At 54.1% G+C, this 10,220-nt stretch overlaps 1 protein-coding gene across 2 annotated transcripts; it reads left to right on the top strand.

Moving 5' to 3' along the window:
- Positions 1-4,447: 4,447 nt before the first annotated feature.
- LOC122448482 (cystatin-9-like) lies at positions 4,448-7,156 on the top strand. Of its 2 annotated transcripts, none has more exons than XM_043479808.1 (3): positions 4,448-4,802; positions 6,028-6,135; positions 6,889-7,156. In XM_043479808.1, the coding sequence occupies exons 1-3, from the start codon at positions 4,488-4,490 to the stop codon at positions 6,979-6,981; spliced, it is 516 nt and encodes a 171-aa protein (XP_043335743.1). In that variant the 5' UTR covers positions 4,448-4,487; the 3' UTR covers positions 6,982-7,156. The 2 variants fall into 2 exon arrangements, with proteins under 2 accessions (XP_043335743.1, XP_043335744.1); XM_043479809.1 differs by having other exon boundaries at positions 4,457-4,772.
- The last annotated feature ends 3,064 nt before the right edge of the window (positions 7,157-10,220 follow it).

Genomic DNA, 10,220 nt, shown 5'->3' with positions numbered 1-10,220 from the left:
CAGTCTATCTGCTCCAGGACATACTCCTCCCCTGGTCCACCCCTCTGGTGTGACAGCCTGTCCCTTCCCTCTCATGACCCTGCCTCCTCCATCCCTAGCTGATAATATTGCCTCCTGTCCAGGAGAGAGAGCAAGACCCAGGCAGGGTGGGTTGGGAAGGAGCAACCGTGGAGGAAGCCCAGCCACACGCACCCCTCAGCATCTCAGGGGGATCAGAGACTTATGGAGTGCCCCAGACTTGGATGATGAATCAAGGGCACAGTTGCAAGGAGTGTGAGTGGAAGGAGGTCCCGGGACGCAGCAGTTGGTGAGGGTCAGAGAGACAAGGAGGGACAGGACCAAAGAGGATGAGTGGCCCGGAGTCAGCTCTGTAGCTGAGAGAAGGCGGCCTGCCCAGAGGTGAAGTGTCTTCCCCCCAAGAAAGCAGCCCCGAGCTGAGGTCTTTCAGGTGCAGATGTGCCCCCATCCCTGTGGCCTCCAGCGCCCTTCAGTTTTGGAACATGGGCTCCCAGGCCCCTGGGTGGGTGCCGGGGTGGGGTGGGGGCAGGGTTTGCAGGTCGTGGGCCCAGGAACTTCCCGCAGAATCCCTGAGTCTCCCTTGGCAGGACCCCTCAGCTCCTGGATTCTCAGCCTGGGGCCTGGCCGGCTAATAGATACGCCCCCTCTGAGGTGTCCTAGGCAGGCTGGCCACGACACTCAGTGGGCCCTCGCTGTCCTCTTTGTCACTGTTCCTTTGTCGGGGATGCCGTCACCAGAGGAGGGGGGGGGTGAAGGGGAAGCAGAGAGCAGGGAAGCCCATGTGCTCAGGAGCTGAGCTGTGTCCTGGGGGATGCTGGCGCCCTCTGGGGGCCTCGTGGCCACAGCTCAGGGACACACAGTTCCCTGTGAGCAGGGAGGGCCCGTTTCACAGAAGAGACCCTCACTGCCTCCAGCTGGGGCACAAAGGAGCCCTGGGACCACGACACAGCGCACTCTTTCCAGACAAGACTTCGGCCCTGTGCCTCTGCAACATTTAGGCTCCGTCCATAGCCACTTGGGAACTTCAGAGGGGTCCAGCACCCATGGAGGTCTGTGGACGCCCGGGACCCTGGGCCTTGTCCATCCCCGGGATCCTGACCCTGCAGGTCTGGGCAGGCCTGGAGAAGGTGCATCTTAGCCAGCTCCCAGGGGACAGTGCTGACCTGACTGGGTAGCCCAGTTCAGAGTGCCCTGGGAGTGGTTGGGGCAGAGTCACATTGAACAGTCAGGCACTTGTGTGGGCTAGGGGCTGCAGGCTTGAGACTGGTTTCTGGGGGCCGCACTGATCAGGGAGGGGTCAAACTACCATTCCTGGGGACAGAGAAAAAAGTGGGTTTCCAGAAGCCCGGCCTCCATGAGTAGGTGGTGCCTGGGTGGGGAGAAGAGGGGCTTTGATCCTGCCAGCCTGTCCCCTTCTTGCTCCTGGCACAGACAGTCTCAGGGCTGGTGTCTTCCTAATACTCAAAACTCCTTTTCATATTTAGTTAATGCCTAAGAATTGAAATTTTTCTAATTACAGCTATTACAAGGAATTTTAGGGTGAAAAGCCCTACCCTCTTACCCCAACCCCTGCCCAACACCTCCTGGGCCAGCACTTTGGACAGCGCTCACTCTGCGGGTCCAGAGCCAGCACTGGGCTCTGTGGGCCCTTCCCCATCCAAGGGCTTAGCTCTCAGCCTGGGCCTATCCAAGAGCCCCAGCTAAGCCCTAGGGTTGATTGGGAATCCAGATCTCTGCTGAGACCCTCTCCTATCAAACTCAAAGCCTGGAACATCCATCTGGTCCTGGTCATTCCACTTCTGCACTCACTGTTGAGCACCCAGGGCATTTAAAATAAAAATTGTTGTTGTTCAAAAAAAAAAAAAATGAATTATAGTTGATTTAATATTAGTGGTGGGACAGGACTGAGCAACTAACACACACACACAGAGGTGCATATACATTGTTGCTATTGTTGTTCATTCACTAAGTCATGTCCAACTCTGCAACCCCATGGAGTTCAGCCAGCCAGGCTTACCTGTTCTTCACATTTGTTCAAACTCATGTCCAGTGAGTCGGAGATGCCATTCAATCATTTTATCCTCTGTTACCCCCTTCTCATCCTGCCCTCAATCTTCCCCAGCATCAGGGTCTTTTCCAATGAGTCGGATCTTTGTATCAGGTGGCCAAAGTATTGGAGCTTCAGCTTCAGCATCAGTCCTTCCAATGAATATTCAGGGTTGATTTCCTTTAGGATTGGCTGGTTTGATCTCCTTACTGTCCAAGGGACTCTCAAGATTCTTCTCCAGCACCACAGTTTGAAAGCATCAATTCTTTGGTGCTCAGCCTTCTTTATGATCCAACTCTCACATCCGCACATGACTACTGAAAAAACCATAGCTTTGTCAATATGGAACATTTGCATCAGCAAAGCGATGTCTCTGCTTCTTAGTATGCTGTCTGGATTTGTCAAAGCTCTCCTTCCAAGAAGCAAGCATCTTTTAATTTCATGGTTGCAGTCATTGTCTGCAGTGATTTTGGAGCCCATGGAAATAAAATCTGACACTGTTTCCACTTTTTACCCATCTATTTGCCAGAAAGTAATGGCACCAGATGCCATGATCTTAGTTTTTTGAATGTTGGATTTTAAGCCAGCTTTTCCATTCCATTCTTTCACCCTCATCAAGAGTACTCCACTCAAAGTTATTACAAGAAAATGAATTTATCTCCCTGTGTTATACAATAAATCTTTGTTGCTTATCTATTGTATACTGTGTACTTCATCTGTCTTAATCCCTTACCTCTAATTTGCCCCTCCTCCTTCTCTGTACTAGTTTCTTCCTGTATCAGTGAATCTGTTTCTGTTTTTCATACAGATTTGTTTGAATTAATATTGGGGTTTCCACATGTAGGTTGACACAGAGCATGTTTCTTTCCCTCTGACTTATGTCTCTCAGCATAATATTCTCTATGTCCATCGACATTGCTGCATTAGAAGAATTGGGTCCTTTTTTAAGGCTGAGTACTGTTCCATGTGTATTCATACTGCATTACCTTTTTCCTTTGAAGCGTTAGAGCTCATGATGGGTGAGGTCTCTTTTGCCCATCCCAAGGCTCAGTTGCTATGGCAGCCACAGCACTCCATCCTGTCATGAGCTGGACCAGTGCTGTGGACTTTCTTCAAGGTGCCGTTTGACTAGTGATGGAAGTGGGGAAACTGATCCACAGGAAGAGGTTTCTATGGATTTCTACACTTAGTGGGGACAAGTCTGCCTGCTGTGTCCTAACGTAGCAGGAACCTGGCTTGGCTCCCCCCATGGTTCTGAGGTCCAGAAGGGACGATGGCAGCAGCTCCAGCATGGGGGGAGTCCACTCCGTGTAGGGCAGGGGGGGTCCGTCTTGTACCCAGGGAGTGAGGGGAGGGCATTGGGGTGACCCAGGTGGACAGGCTGGGGGAGGAGGAATCTGTCCTTCACTTTCATCTGTGGCTCCCGGCAACCCCCTGCCTGAGTCCTGTGCCCCACCCTCTCTTGCTGGCCTTCTCCCCGGCCGATACTCAGGGATCCTTGATAACTATGGGGCTGAAATCACTCCTGGGGTCTGCACGTGGCTGTCCTGATGAGCCCATGGGTGTGTCAAGGACCTGGACGTGGCAGCTTCACACCCCTCCTTACCCCTTTGTCGGAGCTCCGTCACTGGTAGCACTCGTACCTGGCTGTGTTCATGATAAAATGACCAGGCACTGATGATGTGGTGTCTTTTGGATCCCCTAGCTCCCTCCTCTGTCACTGACTCCCCTGGCATTCGATTTCCAGTCCAATGCCCAGTTTTGCCAACCCCCCCCCACCTCCCCTTCAAGGCTGCTACCATGGGTGCCCTTCCCTGGCCCGTGGCCGACCGCCGCCGTCATCACCTCCTTCCTTCCTCGTGTCTCTGTCACGAGGCCAGTCTGGCAGCAGGGGAGGAGCACCAAGGAAGTAGAAGCCCAAGGAAGCCTGTTCCCTACAGAGCCAAAGCCCTCACATTCCAGGCCAGTGATTCTCAGGCAGGCCTTTTAGAATCCTTCCCAGCTATTGCAGACCACCTTCTGTCACCCACAGAGCTGACTCCAGGCCACTCATCCTCTTTGGCTCTGTCTGTCCTGGTCTCTCCAACCCTCACCTGCTGCTGTGTCCCAGGACTGCCTTCCACTCACACCCCTTGCAATTGTGCCCTTGATTCAACATCCAAGTCTAGGGTACCCCATAAGCCTCTGACCCCCCTGAGATGCTAAGGTGGGCATGTGACTGGAGTTCAGCAGCAGCGGACCGTCCTCGATGGTTGGTCCTTCCCAACCCACCCTGCCTGGGTCTCGCTCTCTCTCCTGGACGGGAGGCAATGTTATCAGCTTGGAATGGAGGAGGCAGGGTCACGAGAGGGAAGGGACAGGCTGTCAGACCGGATGGGCAGACCAGGGGAGGAGTATGTCCTGGAGCAGATAGACTGGACCCATGCCCAGGGAGGCTGGGTGGGAGCCGGAGACAGGAAGGGTGAAGCCTGGGTGCCTGGGGGCAGCAGCCATGACGGACTGGCAGCGGAGGTGCAGGTGGGCTCAGCCCTGGGCCCTGCTCTTGCTTCTCTTAGGTCCCCGGCTCCTGGTGAGTCACAGCTGGGGTCCCGCAGAGAAAGAGGGAGATGATGACCAGAGATTCTTGAAGAACTACCCCCCTGCCACCGTGGAGTATGCCTTGCACATGTACAACCGGACTAGCCAGGGCAGGAGCGCCTACGAAGAGGTGCGTGTACTGCGGTCGTGGAAGGATCCTGTAGGTACCCTCCCCTGCTGGTGCACACCTGCTGTTAATGAGGGTCTGGCAGGGGTAGGGGGTGCTTAACAAGGGGTCTCGATCATCATTCAAAGCCCGTAAAATAGAGGGAAATACAACCTGTTGGGTTAGTTTCAGTTTTTAGAAAAGAAATAACTTGCGAATGTTTTAAATCTCCATTAGTCTACCCACATGTAAAATGTATTTTCAGTTTTCATTATATTTGAGGTTGTTTAAGGAAGAATGACCAAAATATAGACTGTAAGGGGATAAAGCTACTTACCTTTTTGGTTTTTTTTTTTAAAAGAGGCAGACAGAAAACATTGGACTAAAGAGATTCAGAAAAGATTTCAAGGAAATAACATTAAAAGAGGTTAATTTACAAAATAGAGAGAGAGAGACACACAGAGACGTACAAATAGCAGGAGGGGGAAAGCGCCTGGAGGGTCAGGAGCCACAGCCCCCTGGTTCTGAGGGGCCTCGAGGAGCTCACGGCCTCTCCTTGGAGTCCACGTGCTGTGGGCTCCTGGGCCTCCATCTACATGGATCCAGTATGATTTTTTTAATTAATATATTTATTTTAATTGGAGGATAGTTGCTTTATAATATTGTGATGGTCTTTATCATATATCCACATGAATTGGCCACAGGTATACATGTATTCCCCTCATTTTGAACCCCACTCCCACCTCCCTCCCCATCCTTCTCTCTGGGTGGTCCCAGAGCCCCAGCTTTGGGTGCCCTGCTGCACGCAGCGAACATGCCCTGGTCATCTAATTTACATAAGGTGAGTGTGTTTCAGTGATCCAGTGTGATTTATACTCATCCCAGATGGTATTCTTCATCCTAAAACGTTCTCCTAGCAATGGAATCTGTACAGAATGTAACCAGGGGTGTGTGATTTTCACATGGGCTGCAGACAGAAATGCCGAGAACATTCTGCAGAAGGAGCACTCCCGGTCCTGTGTGTGCCTGAGTGTGCATGTGTGTGTGAGAACGTACAGCAGCTCCATGCGGCTCCTTCCTCGCTGTAGGACGGGTGAAAGTAGTGACAACAGGGTGCAAAAGGGAATATCCATTTCTCAGCCCAGATTTATCCAGAAAATCGGCAGTCAAGCCCCTCCTGCCAAGACCCCTGTCCTGCCCACACAGCTTGGATCTACCTGTCAGGTACATAAGGAAGGGGAGGAGGGCTATGTCCACTTCAGTGTCTGTCCAAACCCAGGTGGATGTCGGCCTGGTGTTCTCCATGGAGCTGCAGTTCGCCCGAACCAGGTGCGGGAAATTTGACATCGACAACTGTCCTTTTCAAGCAACTCCAGACGTGAACAATGTAAGATACACACCAGCCACCCTTGGGTTACAGGGCAATGGACACTACATCAGGGCGGGCAGTGTGGGGAGTGATGACGACGCCATTCCAAAGGACACCGAGGGGTCATCTGCAGGACGGAGGCCAGCCAGGCAGGCCAGCCCAGGGGTCACTGGTCACTTGTTCGCCCCTGGCCTGTCTGCTCACTGATCCCATTTCAGCTGCTGCATCCCAGGTCCCCCTAGGGTTAGATTGTTCCTGACCACGTGGTCCAGGCCCCTGGGTGGAAGGCGAGATGTCCCCTCCCTGGTCATCACCCACCACCCTGCCCTGCCTTCCAGAGGAGTGGGGGGGGAGGGGCAGCATCTCTGTGGCCGAGTGGTCCTCCTGCCCCTGCCCAGAGCTGGACGGATGGAAGTTGAGCCCCCCTGCCCTGCTGCTACTGCTTCAGGTGACAAGGCAGGGTGAGCTTCGTCCCCTGGACAAGCCCGGGTCAGGTCAGAGGACCCAGTGGGACACTGGGGGCATGGATCATGTGGGACATCCTGGTGTCAGGGGGAGGAGTCCCTGGAGATCACAGGCCTGGCAGGGCAGAGTGACCCGGTGCCTCTGGGGTCAGCAGAGGGTCCCAGGTCAGGAACATCTAGGATGAGCTTGGGGCTGCTCCTGGGGGCCACTCCGGGTAGGTAGGTAGGGTGGGTGTGGCTTTAGAGCTGGAGACACCAGCTTCCTGAGGCCGCCCCTGGACACTCTGTCCCTCTGCTATTCCCACAGACTGACGCCTGCTACTTTACGATTGCCACTGACCCATGGAGAACAAAGTTTAAACTCCTGAACGACACCTGCTTGGATGGCTCCGCCGAGTGAGGCCACACCCCAGCCTGGGGGCACCCCGCCACCCTGTCTTGTCCCTTCAGTGTCCGAGCGGCTCTGGTTCTGTTCTCTGGATGAGCACCTGTCTGTCGCACCCAGGCCATGAGGACACGCCTCCCTGTCCATGTCACCCTGTAGAACTGGTCATTAAACGTCAGCATTGCAAGCAGCCTTGTGCAGCCTGGTTCCAGTGGGTGGGGGCTGGGCAGCTGGGGCTGTCCTCCCAGCAGGGTAGCCGGCTGGGCCCGGGGGGTGGGTCTCTCCCCTTCACACACCTGAGCCGCCACAGGTGGAACAACCCACACAGGTGCATCTGGGCTGTGTCTCTGGCTTCAGCATCCCTGCCCCAGGGCAGCCCTTCAGAGGCAGGTCTGCTGGAGAAGCCCATGATTGCCTTGGGACTCTAGGTAGCAGTCGTATGGTCCTTCTCCCTCCTTCCCCTCCTCCCTGTGTGGCCTGAGCGAGCGTGCATGCTCAGTCACTTCAGTTGTGTCTAACTCTTTGTGACCCCATGGACTGTAGCCCACCAGGCTCCTCGGTCCTTGGGATTCTCCAGGTAAGAATCCTGGAGTGGGTTGCCATGCCCTCCTTCGGGGATCTTCCTGACCCAGGGATCGAACCCGTGTCACCCATGGCTCCTGGCATGGCAGACGGATTCTTTCCCGCTGAGCCCCAGGGGAAGCCCGGTGTTGCCTGCAATCACCTCTCAGATCAGTACCTGCTCCCGTGTGTGCGGCAGGCTTTCCTGGGGGAGGGGGCCAGTCTTGTGGTGTGAGGACTCTTCAGCATGTGAGTGTCCTCCACCCAGGGCTGGCTGGCTTCCCAGGCCCGGGACTCGGGCAGGGCCGAGGGGAGCCCAGCCGCAGGCGTCCTCACTGTTGGCAGGCACCGTTCAGTGTGGGCACAGCTGTGTGCCTGTCCCCCTGCCACCTGGTCACAGACCCTGCTGGTTCTTTTCCATGACCCTCCCCAACCCCTCCTTCTGCTCCCTCCAAGGCCTTTCCTGACTCCTGGCTCTTCCATCAAAGGAAGCTTTCAAGGTCCTTTAGGCACTGTGATCCCCATCATGTTTCCAAGGAATCGACCCCACTGTTCCCCTCAAGCAGCTCCTGGGAAGGGTCTCCCTGGGGTCGCCCCAAAGTGGGGAAGCCGCTGGCCCTTCATGAGCTCACCCCTTTCCTGGGGCAGTGGCAGGGCTACCAAGAGGTGTACTTGTTGCCTAAAGCTCCAGGAGCGAGCAACGAGAATGAAAACAGAACACGAAATCTGGTGCAATATCAGGGGACCTGCTGCCTCTATTGGACTGAGGTGCAGAGTCCACTCAGAGTCCAGCTTTTATTCCTGATTGCAGACTTTCTTTGATCTATCTTTCCTAAGACACGGCACTGACATAGTCCAGAGCTTCTTGTTTTTACCCCAGGCTGTTCCCTTCTGGGAAATTCTTGGGAGCAATTAGCAAGTGCGTAGGCAGTGTTCATGCCGGACACTGACCCAGTGTTCCAAGGTCCATGCTTTCATGATCCCAGTCATACTCCCTTCTGGGTCTGGCCTTGGGGTCTGTAACAAGGCTATTATTCTAAGAAAAACATGAAAAATCATCAACACAGTTTCTTGATATATACTGTTTTTCCAGGTGCTATTTCTGCGAAATTTCTCAACCCTGTGAAAGTACATTATTAGAAATTCCTATTAGAAGCCCTATAGGTACTGAGGGCCTCGGTGTTTCTGCCTGGATGCTGCTGCTGCGGTCAGCCCACAGGAGTGGAGCTGTGTCAGTGGTCCTGCCTCTGCAGGGGGCTACAGGGCCTGGCTTTGTCTTGCCCCACTGGCCCCGCTTGTCCAGAAGGGAGGACCCCTGGGGGTGCTTGGCTTCGTGAGCCCAGGTGTGGATGGAGGGACCCGTCGTGGAGGGAGGAGCTCCCGCCCTGGCCCTGTGCACCTCACCTGGGATGGCACACCCTGGCCCCTTCCTCCTTCCAGAATCTGTGTGCTGAGGAATCATGGGATTGGGTTTCTGGCCCAGCTGTCCCTCCCTGGGCAACAACCCCCATACCCCCAGTTGAGGTGAGGTGGCTAGGCCCCAAGCCTCATTCACAGCTCAGGCAGGCGCACCCTCTCCTGAAACAAGACAACAGAGTGGTCTCTGCCTTCCCAGATGCTAACCTGCTGGGCCCAGGCACCATCACCAAGGCTTACGGCTGGGCCCTGAGTGGGCCATGAAAGAAAATACAGCATCAATGGCAAATGCGCTACCTCTAGATCCTGTGCTTTGCTCTGTGGCCACTTTCTCAATTGCCAGGAAACATTTTGACACTTTCCTCAGCTTTCCCAGGGGTCAGGGTCCAGGCAGAGACCTTGCTGTTGTTCAGTCGCTCAGTGTCATGTCCGAATCTTTGTGACCCCATGGACTGCAGCACGCCACGCTTCCCTGGCCTGCCTCCTGGAGTTTGCTCAAACTCATGTGCACTGAGTTGGTGATGCCATCCAACCATCTCATCCTCTATTGCCCACTTCTCTTCCTGCCCTCAATCTTTCCCAGTATCAGGGTCTTTTCCAATGAGTCAGCTCTCCGCATCAGGTGGCCAAAATATTGGCGTGTCAGCCTCAGCACCAGTCCTTCCAATGAATATTCAGGGTTGAATAAATAAGGATTGAACAAAAAGGAACAAGTGGAGACCTTATCTCTGCAGATTCCCTGGACCTCACCATAGAAACAGAGGTGGGGGCAGGGCTGTCAAATGATGGAGGGACCAGCTGTGGGGTCTTCTTGGCCTCAGTCTGCTCCCCAGGCTATACCTCCCCTCCTGGTCCCCAGACCCCCAGGGGCCTAGAGTCACCCTGGGATTTGGACTCTGGGTTCCTCTTGCTGTAGTCAGCCCTGGGAAGCAACATGTTCTGCTGGGAAATGCATTTATGAGTCTTTCTTTTTTTCCCCCCAAATCCTTGATGACATATGCTGACAAGCAGTGAAATGGGTATGAGAGATGAAGAGGGATAAACTAGGTATGAATGAGTCACGAAGCTGAACCGTCCAGCATGGAAACACAGTCAATAATGTTGTCAATACCTTTGGAGGATAACAGATGGTAACTAGAGTTATGGTGGGCATCACTTTGTAACGTAGAGAAATATTGCATCACTGTAAGTTCTACACTTGAAACTAACAGTGTTGTACGTCAGTTATACTATAATTTACTAAAAGAAAGAACTGAGGTGTTTCTCTCCCAAGTCCT

This window comes from Cervus canadensis, chromosome 10, assembly GCF_019320065.1.
Source record: "Cervus canadensis isolate Bull #8, Minnesota chromosome 10, ASM1932006v1, whole genome shotgun sequence".
Classification (NCBI taxonomy): Eukaryota; Metazoa; Chordata; class Mammalia; order Artiodactyla; family Cervidae; genus Cervus; species Cervus canadensis.
This window is presented reverse-complemented; position numbering and strand designations above follow the sequence as displayed.

Excerpts from the sequence above, each read along its gene's own strand:
- LOC122448482 (XM_043479808.1), top strand. The coding sequence starts at position 4,488 with ATGCCCAGGGAGGCTGGGTGGGAGCCGGAGACAGGAAGGGTGAAGCCT. Across the intron at positions 4,803-6,027 it reads TGCGGTCGTGGAAGGATCCT|GTGGATGTCGGCCTGGTGTT; the intron begins GTAGGTACCCTC and ends GTCCAAACCCAG. Across the intron at positions 6,136-6,888 it reads CAACTCCAGACGTGAACAAT|ACTGACGCCTGCTACTTTAC; the intron begins GTAAGATACACA and ends CTATTCCCACAG.